The following is a 15,149-nucleotide window of genomic DNA, read 5'->3' as shown; positions in this document are numbered from 1 at the left end:
GCTTTAGTCTTAGAACAGTACTCATAACACACTGATGGTTTTAGTTATTGCTAAGTAGCACTTACCCCGATCAAGGACTTTTCAGTCTCTTCATGCTCTGCCAGTGAGGAGGGGCACAGCACGTCATGCCCAATATATAAACTGGGGAGAGTTACCTGGAAGGAACCGATTGCTGCTCAGGTCAGGCTGGGTATAGGTCAGCAGTTCTTGAGCAATTATGTTGTGCATCACTTGTGTTTTTTTTTCTCTCATCTCTCTTTTCCCTATTATTATTATGCTTTACCTTATTTAAGTTATAAAATTGTTCTTATCTCAACCCACAAGTTTTACTTTTTTTTCCCCCCCCCAATTTTCCTCCCCATTCTACTAAAGGGAGGTAAGGCAGAGTGAGGGAGCAGCTGCGTGGTAGTTAGCTGTGGCTGGAGTTAAACTATGACACCACCAAGGATTTGGGATGAACTAAGTAGGGCAAGTGCTGGACAGGACAAACAGCTGAGGAAAACTTACACTTGGAGGAAGCAGGGCAGAGCAGAGCAAGAAATGTTTCCATCTAGGGAAGCAACCTGTAGTGAGAGGCAAGAAGCCCTTCAAGGACTCTCCCTTCTGCCCACTTGCTGTGTTAGGTCCTAGTCTCCCCACATGTATTACTGAAATTTTTGTGAGGAGTGAATGGAGGAGGAACTGTAAACATAAGAAAACTACCAATAGGAAACAGCAACCTTTTTTGTGTGTCATTTTTGTGCATGTCTGTTTAATCCAGCTGTCAAAAATGTTCCCTTTTACCAGTCTGAAAGACGAAATTTCAGCTCAGAATGCTTAATATTTTGGAACATCGACAAAGATGCCTCCTAAGCCTGAGTGTGTTTAGGAAGTCTAAACCTGTCTGGAAAAACTGTCCAGATCCTTCGGCCTGTTAGGGAAAAACAGAACAAACCAAAACTCTCTTGCCTTTGTGAATTGTTGGCCCTGCTTTTTTGCATAGAGCAAGTTAAACTGCATTTGTCGCTGCCTCAGTTTTGCAAGTGAATTGAGCATAACATTTTGTGGGACAGAGTCCTTTGTGTGTAGAAGTCAGAATGTTGCTTTCTTTCGGCTCAGTTACATGTTTGGCCTTCTTAGCTAGCCTTTAGTAGTGGAAAGACTGTTTATTTCTTAGCAGTCTCTGTTCAGTATCCCACACTCCTCTCTTAAGTATCTGGTATTAGCAGCTGCTAGAATGTGATGAAGAACAAATGAACCAGGTATTTATTTATGCAATGACCTTAGACATTTTTTCTTTTTTTTTGTGTTTTTTTTTTTTAGGGGGGGGTGGCTTTTTTGTTTTTCTCCTTCAAAGCCAAGCATCATCCTTTGCGTTAAATACACTCTCCTCATTTTCCCTAGTATAAATAAATTATATAAATGGTGGAGTATTAGTATATGGGGATTTCCCTGCAGATGGAAAAGAAGCCATGATGTTTGAGGCTACTGAAAAAAAGTAGAAACTCAAATCTCTACAGGTATTCCAAAGAGTTTTTGAAACACTAAAGCAAGTTTTATTACAGAGGTTAGTTTACGTTACACTCATTTATTAAAACCGAAGGACATCTTTATAAAAACTACTGTATATAAAGACAAGAGCAGTGCAATAGCAGTGTAAAACACATTTTTGGTTTACTTGGCAATCACTTTAGAAGACAACATGATTCATAATATGAAGTTAGAGAATGCTGCGAAAAAATAGGACAGGATTAGATCAAAATCTAGGTTAGCAAATCACTGGACACTGATACATATTGATTTCAAACATCAAGTGTTATGTAAACAGTATTATTGTCAACATATTAATAAAGAGTGAGAAATCACTGCAACCCTAGAATTTCTAGTTAGCTTAATTAGCCTAAAATTCGACTGCTGACTATTAAAATTGACAATTGACTACTATCTTCTTAGTGATTTACTATATGTCTAAAAGGAGGACTTGAAGAAATGCCTGTCTTACACAAGAGAATTTTCAAGGCTGAGAAAAGATGTTTCTTCCTGGCGAGTGAGTGAGATTTTGGTTTTGTTGCTCTACTCCTCATGCACCATCACTGGTGACAAAATAGAACTGATTTCAAAAATGACTTTGACATGTTACTTCATCTATTCTTCAAGTGGAAAGTCCTCATATAGAAGTTATAACCAAAATAAAACTATTAAAAACAGTTATCTAAAATATCTGCTACAATATGCTGAAGGATACATTAAGAGACCAGATTGTTTTCACTCTGTGTTTTTATAAGATTGATAACCAGGCACAAAAGATAGTTAATTACAACACCAAGTCCTGCCCAAGCTTTATAACTCAACTTTTTATGTCCTATGTTATACACAGCCATTATTAGGAAGTTGGACACTCAGTTCGCAGAAAAATTGAAGAGAGAAAATGAGTTGGAGCAGGAAGGAGTCTTCTGGACCATAAAATTCTTTAACCGACACTGAGCCAGACAGCTGCCATTGTTAAATAAGGTGTATAATGGAACTACACACTTCTGTAAGTGGTAATTTTAGCTCCCTTATTTTTCCAACCATATGAGGATAGACATAGAGGAAAATATATCTATATATCTATTTTAGTCTTTTTTTTTTTTTTCCTTTCAGAGGAACACTGTGTTTGAATGAGTCTCTTTCTGCAGAAATAATTGAAGAATTCATTGCCGTTTATCTGGGTCATCATGATTTCTACCAGGTAAATGCAGAAGTCTATCATCAGAGCATGACTACATAGATAGTTGAGATGTTCAGGTGTCTGTCTAGCTAGTGCTGTCTTACAATGTCCCAAGCACTACAGAAGAAGGGCCAACAGTGATGGTAGTAGGGAAACATTATTTCCCTTTACTTTAAGGCCCAATGAGCGTTAGTATTATTCAGGATCTTATACTCTGCTAAACTAGAGAGGCTATCAGATTATTATAACAACACAATTGATGAACAGTGGTTTATCAGCTATGACATGGATTTATGCCTAAATTAATTGGTAGGCAAAATCAGAATTTCAGCCAGAGATTATCTACCTTATATTAACTGACTCTGTATAGAGAATAAAAGAAAACAAACAAACAAACAAAAAGCACATCAATTACAAGGTATACGTATACTAGAAGTAAAGCATAAAACTGCTCATTAATAACGCACAATTCCCAAAGGGAAAAAACCCCTTACAAAATACAGTAAGTAAGTCACACAAACCAGTATCTAATACAAATTCTTTCATGAACATAAGCTTTTTACAAAGCTTTCTGTGGCAGTCATCACTTGCAATGAAAGTAGGTGCTGGTAGAAGGTAAAAGAAGCAAACAGTTACTGCAAAGCTCCCAAGGTAAGACTGATTACTGTAGGTATGTATTTTGCTGAGTGTTTGCAAGGGGCTATGGATCTTGGAGCTAATGAGAAGTGTGGAGAAGACATGATGTTGTTAGAGGCGTGAATGGCATTGCTTCCAGCTGCTTGGTCTCCTTTGTGTTTCTTGCAAGCTGGCACTAATAGTATGGTGTTACAGCTCATAGGTTCAGTTCTCTCACTGCCAGGACCACCTACCCTTTCCATGTAGAGGCTCTCATCATCAAGGAGAGAGCAGTTTGGACTGCCTGCCAGTATCTGCAAGCTACTTACAGCGTGTCTTTTCTAGGCATCCTTTTTGTTCCCAGCTGAAGTGCTCTGAATATTTCTGCAATGCTCTGGTGAAATATATTTTTTAGAAAACTAGAATCTCTTAGGCTTAGTGTGAATCGAGTTTTAAAAAATACTGACTCTGTTTGATTTGAAGGGCTATGTTTCTCGCAATGTGAAACACCCCAGTTGTGCTGTAGCAGCTCTGTTATGGCTGTACAAGATGAGTTGTATGCAGAGGTGGGTAGGAAGAGCTTCTGTGAAAAGTGAGAATGGGCCAGGCCTAAAGCTTGCCTTGGACAGAATGGATTCTAATGCCTGCAGCGTGGTACTCACACTTGTGGCATTAGAATGCTTTCTTATTTGCTGTTGCCTGCCCTTACTCGGTGATACTTGGCATTTTTTATGAGTTGATTTGCAAAGAAGAGGACATGCACGTATTGGCATCCTACTCAGATTCAGCCTTCTTCGAAGACTGGGCACTTCTGTGGTCTCCAGCCTTGTTGGGGCCACCATCACTATTTATTCCTGTGTTGCTTCAGTCGCGTACCATCATGCAGTCCAGTAGCTTTAAGTCAGCTTAAATCACTCAGTAGTCTATCCCTCTTGAGTTCAACAGAAGACTAATATTTATCCTAATCAAAAAGGTACAAAGGAAAACTTGATTATTTATTGACAAGGTGATCCTTATGTTGGTTATAAGGTAAAATATGTGCTTATTTTAAATTTATTCAGATTTGCTGGAAAAAAATATTAGGCATGAAGGATTAATTTGGCAGTATCATGGCTTTGTGTTATGATTTCTAGATTAACTCTTCTGTTTGGTTGTCATTGCCAGGTTCTCCATGTATGTATCTTAAATAATTGAATTTCACAGGATTTGCTCATATAATTGGTACTGTGTGATTTCAAAATAAACCTGTGCTGTGGAAAGTTAGGTCAAGCTATTGCAACTTAATGACCAAGTACTCTCCTTACTTCTGTGGTAGCATCATTGCCCTTCTGGCTTACAAATGAATTCTTAGATTTGTGAGGGGTAAATTCTAAAGCCAGTTGCTGGCAGAGGGAATTTGACTACTGCCTTGTAAAGCAGAGGGACAATGGTATTATTGCTTTTAAAAAAATGTTTATTTTTTTTTCTGCTTCTCTTTCAGCTTCAGTGAGAATGGGGGTGATGTCTGTGTTGCTGCTTAATAAAGCTCCCCTCTTCATGAGGGTGCATGAAGGTGAAGCTAATATGTGTTCAGATGTTTGGTGTCTTAGCAGAATCATTGCCAATTATCTTCAAATGTGTATTAAGGTTGAAACGGTGGATATCATGCAGTTTGACTTGATGAAAGGGATTCACTCTACCTTGTAATGCATATGGCAATATGGTTAACAGTAATGAGGATTGCCAGCATCTACCCTATTGTGACAAAATTTTCACCAGAGAACTTTGGAAAAACTCACATTCAGTATTCTGACACTTAGATTAGGCTCAAAGGGCAATAGATGGATGGGGAGGCAAAGAAATGTTGTCTACCAAAGGTTTGTCTAGTGATCTTTTCCCACCTTTATGTGGATTTGCCAGAGCAACTTAATTTTTTTCCTATTGAGCATTTCGTCAAATATGATGCTTTCTTTCAGAGACAATATTGTCAGTCTAGAATTAGAATATTGCTTACAGACTGCTTTCTTCTGGAAACTATTTCTATATTGTTTGCCTGTAGAAGCTGTCTGCCTGGTGTTTCTTTTCAGGGGACTTGCTCAGTCTTCTTCTTGTATTCTTTCTCTTGCCTGCATTTTTCAGCTTTTTTCAGCTCTTGTCATTTAGTTGATTTTCTTAAAAGCTGCTCCTTGAAGTCTGATCTTACCTCTCCCATCTTGAGGCACATCATTATAATTTTCTGGAAGACATAAACAACAAATATTCCCATAATGTTTCATGAGCACACAACAAAATTTTTTCCTATGAAAAAAAACTTGTGAGTTTCCAGAATTGTGGGTTTAATTTGAGGAGATGAGAGAGGAAGGAAAAGCACAAGAAAGAAAGGTGTTAGGAGACCTCTACCTTCCCTCATTATCTCTATTTGGCCCAGTGTGAGCTTGTTTGATAGGGATGGCATAGTATCTTCCTATTGCACTCATTACCATGGTATGCAGCAGACCAAGCATAGGCTGGTTACTCTAACTATTATTCTTTTCATATGATGCAAAAATGTACTTCTATTTCCACATGCGTAAATGAGTAAATATTATATTCATGTGTTTTCCTCACAGAAGCATTGTGAGTATTTGTCATTTTTGCTTGCAGTGCCTCCTGGTCATAACAAATGCTTTAAATCTGCTCATCTTCAACTTGTGCAGAATGTGTGCATGTAACTGGCTTTGTGATCTGTCCACAGATGAGCTATGGCATGTGCCGGTAAACTGGCTGAAAACCCAACTAAGGAAAGTTTTGATGTAGACTGAGATTACCAATCATAGTACTAAATTAAAGCAATGCATCTGTTTGCTCAAGGAGGTAAGCATAACGGTGCAAATACAAGCTGCTGGAGGCACACACTGGCACCCTAGTAGCAGCAGTACTTAATTAACTTCTCCCACCAGAGTTCTTTGCATATTTGGTATTCCCAAGTCTATGTGCTACATTATACATACTGCATTCTATTAATATATAAAATATAAAGAAACATCTGGTGCAGACAGCAGAATATCTGTGGGAATCAGCGTGGTTGGAGTTACCTGCTCTTTTACCCATCAGATCTACTCAGTGTATGAGGCTTGAGCTTCAACTTTCATGTCAGTGTAACTCCATTGAATCTGCTCAGAAGTGCAAGGTCAGATAGGCTATCACCAGAGCTGTATCATCTTAATTCAGATTTAGGCATTTCTCAGAGTTCTGTTATCGAGGGAGAGCAAAAAACATGCAATTCTCTCATAACTAACTCTGAGGATTTAAGCCTTCGCCCAAAAATCTGTCAAATGAAATCTATGTGAAGGTTTGAAAGTTAATTGCTTTCTTGTAGTTAAATAGCCTAGACAGCCTTACTTGTGTTATAAAGTTACTCAGCGCTGTTTTGTTCTGTTACTGTTCTTTTTTGACACTGGTAGAAATGAATATTAACAAAAAATGCAAACCTGTCAGACGACATTTAAAACAAGTTGTGTGTATCTAGAAAAGAGTCTCCTGACTTAGCTATAACTGATTTAAAAAATACCTGGGGGGGGAGAGAAACTGAAGAGTAGGAGCACATATCATGGCTTGGAGCCACTTATATCTTTCACAGCATCTTCACTTGTTTCTTTTCACTATTCTGTAGAGTGCTATGTGTGCTTTAGCTCAGACGAAATGCTTTACTAATCTACAATCTGCATAATTTAAGTCACTAGCTTGTTTGACAGTATGTGGTTTCTTTATTTATTTTTAAAGAAATATTATGAGATGGAGCAGGTAGAGCAGGCATTTGTGTGCTCCAGGGCAGAATGCAGTTTTCAGTGTCAGCCCATCAGCCAGTTACTCTTTTCCTGTACCTGAGAGAACCAAAGGTGATCCTGGCCAGATCCTTCTTCCAAGGTTAATGTAAAATCAAAAATGTCACAAGGGCGGTTTAAAATGAGAGTTCCCAGATCCAAAGACCATAAGAAAATTTATGAATATTTGTATGCAGCACAGAAGATAAAATATCGTTTGTGTGAGTAGCTTCAGTTCTCTGCTGTGTCCCATAATGCGCATATAAAGTGATGGGGGAATGAGTGGGAGGATGTTAACAGCAGAGCCAGCTCTGAAAGCCTCTTACATCATGTCTGAAACATTCACCCTGTGTTTTCTGAGCTCCTGGCTAAGTCTGGTGCCTAATCAATAGCTTCTGCCTGAAACTGTACCCAGACAGGACAGACTCCAGGCTGAGAGGCCCTCTCCCGCTAGTCAGAAGTGAAGTGGGGTGTGTGGTTGACTAATCAATGGCTGGACTAGCAAAATAGAGAGGTCCTGCTTCAGATCACTGTGCAATAGCAGGATCACTACTTGCATTTTCCTGAAAAGATAAATGATAATTTCCATGTGCAGTTACCACAATATTATATCCCAGTCTCCCAGCATAGAGCACTTGGCAACAGAAACCCTATATTTGTCATTTCCGGTAATTTCTACAGGATTTTGACCTCTTTAGAGATGAAGTGTGATTTAGAGTGAAATTCTGAATGTGGTTCAGGTTGCTCCTGCTCACTAGCGAAGGCTACAGTCATTGTATATAGGACCCCAGACTGCCACCACTGCTCTACTTGACTGCTCAGTGAACAGCATCCAGTCAAGCTGTATTGGTTTTCATTGCCTGGCAAGAAAGTAGCTCACTAAAAGATTGTCTCCTCTACCACAGCAGTGACTTTGCATGGTGTCTTAGTTCCGCTGGAAAAAATGACGTCCATTAATAATGAAGGAATGATTCAGAGCCTATGGAGACAATTTTTTTCAGGGACTTCTGTCATTTTCTGACAAATGAAGTAAACAGTTGCTGCGTTCACCATTCCAGGGCCCCTTGCTAAATCAGTGTTCACATAAAAGTGTCATCAATCACCACAGCCCCTTCAGACCTCAGATAACAAAGCAAATGGTCTCCGCAAATGTCCAGATCTCACTCTGCCATAAAATTGTATTACACTGATCTAGGCAGACCTGCACTGATCTGTTCCTGTTGAAGTTCTTCTGTAATGCCTTCAAATCTGGTCACGCTGGGAGTGGAAGAAAAGCTTTTGTTCTCTGTGTTCATAAGAAGAGCTTGGATACCAGGCTAACAAAGAGCTTTCTGCAGTAAGAAGCCCTTGGCAGATACACTAATTATTACAGGCATTAGGAATGTCCTCCTTCCCCATAAATGGAAGGACAAGGGAGGACAAAGCACAATGCACTATATTTTGAAAAAAGCCTCACAAGATTGAAAGGAAGGATATGGGAAATGAATTGCAGGACAAGCACCAAATGAAAAGTCATTCAGTTGTCTAAACATATTACAAACCAGAAAGAAATAAAACATAATCTAATCCCTCTGCCTGTGGAACAGGGAACTCATTTTCATAGCTTGGCATTTGTACACTCCTATGGCGATTTTATACATAGCATATAACATTATATCCAAAATGCATGCTGAAATGCTGCTTGGGTTACCAAGTATAATTCTTGAGAGTTCTGAAATGCCAAAACAAATGCTGCTGGTGCAATCTCAATTTGGCCCTCTTGTTTGTGTAAAAGAAAGTGGAAAGTCTCAGGCTTCTTAGGTGGGGCTCATCATCTTTTTTCTTTTTCTTTCTTTAGGAGAACATCAGAATAGCTGAATGATTCAGGTTTGTATGATGTAGAGGAAACTTCAACAGCATCTAAAATTTGCTTCAGGTTGGCTGAGTCCTGAAGAGGGTTTAGTTTTCTTTAATTGACCAGGAACACTCCAACATTATGCAGTGGCATTGAATATTGCCATCTTGATGTAAAGGAGTGGTGTTTTGGCCCCCATATTCATCCCCAGAATGAGTTAAATCACCTTTGACGCAGCACAAATTTTCCTCTGGTCTAGACATGAAATGCACCACAGCACCTGGATGAAGTCAGATGAAAAGACTGCCTTAAACAGTGGCAGGTCAGTTTTGTCACATGTAAAATGACCACCATCACTGGTAGCCGTCACTAATGTTTCTGAAATAATAGCTGGCTCTGGGAGTGGACATTTCTTGCTTAACAGTTTAAACAAATCCCAGGCACTGGAAATTCTCTTCTTGAAAAACTGACTGTATTTTCAACTTGTGTTATTTCTACCATAGCTGACAATTCTGCAAAGGTGGAGAGAAATGTCAAAATATGTTTCAAGGTAAATACCTCAGCAGGATGTTAGGGCTTAAACAGAATAAAGTGCACCACATGTCAGATTCATCAGAGTTAAGCAATCCCTTTCCAGCAGACCTAAGATAAGAAGATGGAAATACCTGGGATGCGTCAAAAACAAAACCAGAAGCTTTTCTGCCCTGGTAGGTGTGCTATTGATGGTTGGGGCACACTTAAATGAGGCCAACTGAGAAAATCCCTTTGGTAAGTAATCAGAAATGTCAATCAGTTATCAAGAAAAACTGTGGGACTATATAACAGGCCCATAAACCCCAGGGAGGAACAGACGGATGGGCTTGTTAAATCTTGATCACATTCCGTGGGGAATATTTTGGAGGGGTTCCTGTTTGAGGGCAGGTAGCAACTGTATCAGACTGGAAGCCTGTAACTTACCTGGCGCAAGTGTGAACAGAAACTAGAAAGGATATTATGTGCTTTGGATTAAGCATAGACGGAGAACCATGAACCACAGCTCATGTGAGTAATGGATCAAGTCTTCTGCAACATGCCCTCATGTTGCAGCTGCTGCAACTCAGCACTGCTAGATGTGCTATGTACTTTGACATACTAAAGGCTGTCAGGAGATAACCTGTAACTGATGCTGGGAAAGCCATGGTCATGTGAGAGATGCTGTCTGCTCCTGTTGCTGCTTTGCAGGTGGGAAGAAACCATCTAGATTATACGAGTTTCCTTCGGGTTGTGTTTACAGCAATGTATTTGGCCATGCTGCAACGTGTTAGAATCAGTACAACGGTTTACTGAATGAGGAAAAAGTCAGACATATAAGATCTGACTGGGACAAACTCAAAAGTGCAGGTAGAATAGGTCCTACCTACCGGTCACTGTAAATGAAGCTGCATGTCACCTGTCAGATTGTCCTCCTCCCTTCCACCTGGGAAATATAGGTGGGAAACAGGCATAGTCTTACTTTCACTGTGCTTTCAGAGAAGAATCACCTGTCTGTGTTACAGAAGATAATTATCATATAGAGGCTTAATATATATAATTCTTGAAATTATAAAAGCAAATGCTATCAGCTGTTTTAGACACGAGTACTGCAGCAATATGTTCAAGAGTAGCAGTGACTGTTTATAATGTTAGAGAAAGGGTTACTACAAAATGTCAAGTGCACGAATTATGATGAATGCAATTTTTAAGAAGAGTTCTATTTTAATAATTTGTTATGAGTGTTGGTAAATTTGGCTTTTAAATTGCACTCTCCATTTCTTAAGAATCTCACCTCTTTTAGTCTGGATTAAGCTTGTGTAAGACCCATAAGGACTGGGGGATATAAACCAAACTGCACTTCACATCACTGCTGATTGCTTCTCTCTGGCTTTAAAGGAGCTTTAGAAACTTTAGGAAGATCTTGCATTCTAAGCGGGCAGGCTGGCTTGGCCACTTGTATAGGAGAAGTAGCTGCTGGTGAATGGCAGGTACCTGCTGGCCAGGTCCTTGGTTGTGCTACTGTCTTGCAGAAAACACGTTGGTGAGTCAGGAGAGGAGGAGGGCTTCTCTCCACGCCAGAGTGACATACAGCAACTTGAAGAGTTTGCAGTCTACTGCTGCTTATTTCCTGGCTAAATCTGAATCCAATAGTAAGACCAGCTAATTAACACCCACTGGTGTGTAGTCACACAAGAGGCAAAGTTACTCATACCACTGGAGGGTCTTTGTTTGGCTCTTTAAATTACTTTTTAATGTGATGCCATGATTTCTTGTTGCTAATATAGAGTTCAAAGATGGTTTTCAGAGGAACACTGCCTATGTCATGTGTTTGGGCTTCATACCGGTCCACTGGTCCAGAGTTGTGCTGGTAGCCAGAAAGCTGGGAAGCAAATTGCAAACAATTAGAAACTGCTTCCCAGCTCTCCTCCGAAATGAAGAGAAGGGCATTGCCCCAGGCTTCTTTTGGCACAGCATATGGTCTCATTAGTGATGATCAGGATGGGGTTTTTTAAGTGAAGCTTGGGATCTGCTTGGATCCCAGGTCTATCTCACAGGCGGTTACAGGAGACTTGGCACTTGGAGTGAGCCTGGAGAGCTGCTGCAGGCAAGGACTTGCTTTCCCCACCTCCTCCACCAGAACTGAGGGTGTTAAAGCAGCAGCTGGCTTAAGTTTTGTTATTAATATGGCTGCCTGGCTAACAGACCAAAGCTAAGAGAAAAAATGAGTTTCCTGTAGAGTTTCTGGAATATCTATAATTGCACAAATTAAATACGTCCTTTGTCCCATCCACTGGGTTGGAAGAAGAATGAAACCACACAGAATACCATTTCCTCTATTTTTTACTATTGGCCATATTTTACAATTCTTACTTACAAAAAGCAGTGATGTGAAACCAATAGGGTTGCTAACATAAATATTACTTACTGTGAATAATGGTTTCTGAAGTAAACCCATGTTTCTGAAAGTCAAGTATTTTTCAATTAGTAACAATGTTTTTCATTTGATAGTTCCTGAAATGGTTGATACTCTTGAACACATTTCTGGTGAGTAAAAACATCCAGGAGAATTTCTGAGTTTTTGTTTGTTTTTTTTCTTTCTTTCTTTTTTTTTTTTTTGTAAACAAAATATGAAGCATTCAAAGTTCTGATTTATGTGTGTTGAATAGAGGAACAGATGAAGGTTTGAGGACATAAACTGAAAGATGAACACTGAAGAGCTACATGCATCTTCCCTCACTGAAGCATTGCATTCTGATTTTTAATGACCTGAAATGTTTTCTTCCTCCTCTTAAGGTTATTAAAAAAACCAAACCAAACCAACAAAAAAACCCCAAACAAACAAAAAACCCAAACAAAACTGAAACCACCCTAGGCCTTCCAAAACATCCTGATAGTGTGGTTGGCCAATTACAAGTAAAACTGAAAGTGAGCTGGACTTACTAATTTGGCAGACATTTATGAAACCCTCACATCACTATTAGGTGCCTGAATTAGGTGCATTACTAGAGGCTGAAATTTGTCTGGCTGATCATTGCCAAATTTTCCTGTAGGCTAATGTGTGGCAACCATTAATTAACCGGTACATTGAAAGGCAAACTAATTTGCATAATTCACAAAAAAGCCACACTGGTTTCATTGTGTATATCATTTAAACTGCTTTCAGTTTTTTTTCAAGGCATCAATAAGAGATATCAATAGAGGTATCTCTAGACTTCTTGTTCCGCTTGAGACTGTGTTCATTTTCACATATTTTCAGCCAACTAGTAACCAAAAAAGCTTTAATTGCATTCCTGTCATAGAGAAGGATGACTTGAGATATTTAGACATGGAGAGGACAAGAGGAACTATTGCTAGAGGCAATTTTTTGCCTCCTTCTCCAAGGTCTGGGGCAGGCATATTGCTTTGGAAAGCAGATTATTACTATGTATAATTTAATGGCACAGAGCCTATAAATGGGTTTAATCTCTCCTAGTTTTAGACATCAAAATGGTTAGATGTTGTCATTTTCAGGCTCCTTTATTATCACAGAAAGCAACAGGCATGTCTGCAGGTGTCACTCTCCTCCTGGGACAGGTGTCAAGTTGGGTGAGTGATGCTGTGGGGACTCCCCTTTGTCCTTAATGGCTTCAAAAGAAACAGACAGATAATCAGTTCAGGTGCAAGTGTTTAACAGTCCAACACCTAAGTTAGGGGATGAGTAGACCCACTGCCCCCAAAATTATAAAAATGTGTAACTCTAAGATGGATTTGTTACCATCATGTTGTCTTACACTGCCACATGAAAATATATAATCTTCTCGGTAAAAATATCCAGATCTGTTCTATTCATAATCCAGTATCACTGAGTGGAAGTTGTTCTGTAGTGTCCATGTTCTGGTTAGAAACCATCTTCTCTCGTGTTTATTCATGAGCATGTTTTATTCAGGTGGTTAAGACCTATACCACACTAAAATATTCTGATGGCAAAACCAAGGCCTGAAAGTATTCCCTTACATAGAGCTACCTTTGGAAAGAAAAGCACCTTCTTATCCTACATGTGCATGTGGAGTCCCAAAGATACTTTTTTTTCCTCCCCTCTCTCCATTGAGAGAACTTCCATTGGCTGAATAGCAGGAAAGGTGCATCCCTGGGGCTCGTGATTGTAGCACTCCGAGAGATGCTGAGTGCCCCTGTGGATGGGGTAATAGATGGGCACTCTTTGGTGCAGGGTTTGATACTGCTATAAAAGTTTTTTAAAAAATCTGTGAACCTTTGCATATTTCTACATCAGTGGTAAGGACTGAATTATCTGAATGGCTCTGATTTCAGCTCGTCCCAATTTCCCAAAAGCTGATGTTACCAGCTTTCAAAATCTGTTCCCACAAAGGGGCTTTGACATACTGTCCTGGGTTTAGCAGTAGCAGTCTGGATAGGTTTAAACCACGACACATACTTAAGATACTCAAGTATTCTTCAAATTTATGAGCTCTTATTCAGCAGTGTCAACCCACATCTAAGATCCAAGACAGCACAATGAAAAGAGCAAGAAGCTCTACAAGAGTGTGCCCTTCTGTGTAAAATTCAGGTACATGATAGGAGAAAAGGCTTCCTCTTGTACTGGCAGACAATTTGGATTTAACAGATCCACTACAAAATGAAAGCCAGGTTTAAAAAGCAAGCAGTAAAACTTGAAATGTAATTTATGATGTAGCCTGCAAGGACACTGGCATTTCCTGCTTATGCAATATCCTAAAGCACCCAAAAACCTTACTAGGGATATTTTAAAAACAAAACCATGAAAAATTTGGTATAACAGTAGTGCCTGGTTCAGAAAGAAGAGCAGTTGTACCATGTATTCTTTTATTAAGTCTAGTAAGACTTTTTTGTAACTAATAATATTCTTATAATTACCTTATAATTTAAATTTAATAAAATAAATTTAAATAATAATTTTCTTATAACCTAAAAGGATGCTTATGCAAGCTATACTCTGTGTAGAATATCTTTACTCATGTGGATAGTCAAGTCGAAGCATTGTAGCAGGTCTTTACAACATACAGCTGAGGCTAAATGCAGCTTTATTACACAGGATGATGTATGTAGTTCGTTCCTTGACTTAAACAGAGCTGTACAGAAAAGTGAAGGAGAAATGTGCCCATATGTAAAGAGCTGTGTGGGTATACATATACAGGAGTGTGCATGCATGTGTTTATGTATATGTGTATCTATGTATCTATTATTTATCTGGGCCACAGTTTTTGTATATGATCTCCCATATTTTATAAATAACTGTAGCTTAGTTTATTTGTAAAATTCAATAATGAACTGCTAAGCTAAATAACAGTAGGACAACCTGTATCAGGTGAATATTCTGGTCCTTTTATTACCTCTTTTAGCCTTAGTACTCTATCACCTTGGTGTCAGCAAAATTAAATCTATTAAAATTGCTACCCAGCATGCCTTGAAGTCCAGCAGAGAATAAAAACAAACACATTTGTGGAAAATGAACATTAGATTTGAGTGGTTTGATACCATTTTCAGAGCTTCAAGGTTGCTGACTTCTTTCAAGTCCTGTGGAAGTAAGTAAAACTGAAAGCCACTGAGAGAGAAAAAGCAGATCAATTTAATATACTGCTTGAAGATGATCCCAGACAGATCACACAAAATTCATAGAATCATAGAATGGTTTGGGTTGGAAGGGACCTTAAGATCATCCAGTTCCAAACCCCATTGCCAC

At 39.1% G+C, this 15,149-nt stretch overlaps 1 protein-coding gene across 1 annotated transcript in view; it reads right to left on the bottom strand.

The window, feature by feature from the left end:
- Positions 1 to 4,756: 4,756 nt before the first annotated feature.
- SHISAL1 (shisa like 1) overlaps positions 4,757 to 15,149 on the bottom strand; it is a 103,713-nt gene continuing 93,320 nt past the window's right edge. Inside the window, exon 5 of the mRNA XM_057427131.1 lies at positions 4,757 to 5,519. Coding sequence (XP_057283114.1) covers position 5,519 — 1 coding nt within the window. The 3' untranslated portion in view covers positions 4,757 to 5,518. The remainder of the gene's footprint in view (positions 5,520 to 15,149) is intronic.

Source organism: Pezoporus wallicus, unplaced genomic scaffold (assembly GCF_028554395.1).
Source record: "Pezoporus wallicus isolate ANWC-B61680 ecotype Strahan unplaced genomic scaffold, APGP_CSIRO_Pwel_v1 scaffold_3294, whole genome shotgun sequence".
NCBI lineage: Eukaryota > Metazoa > Chordata > Aves > Psittaciformes > Psittacidae > Pezoporus > Pezoporus wallicus.
The sequence above is the reverse complement of the archived record's forward strand: the minus strand, read 5'-3'. Positions and strand labels throughout refer to the sequence as shown.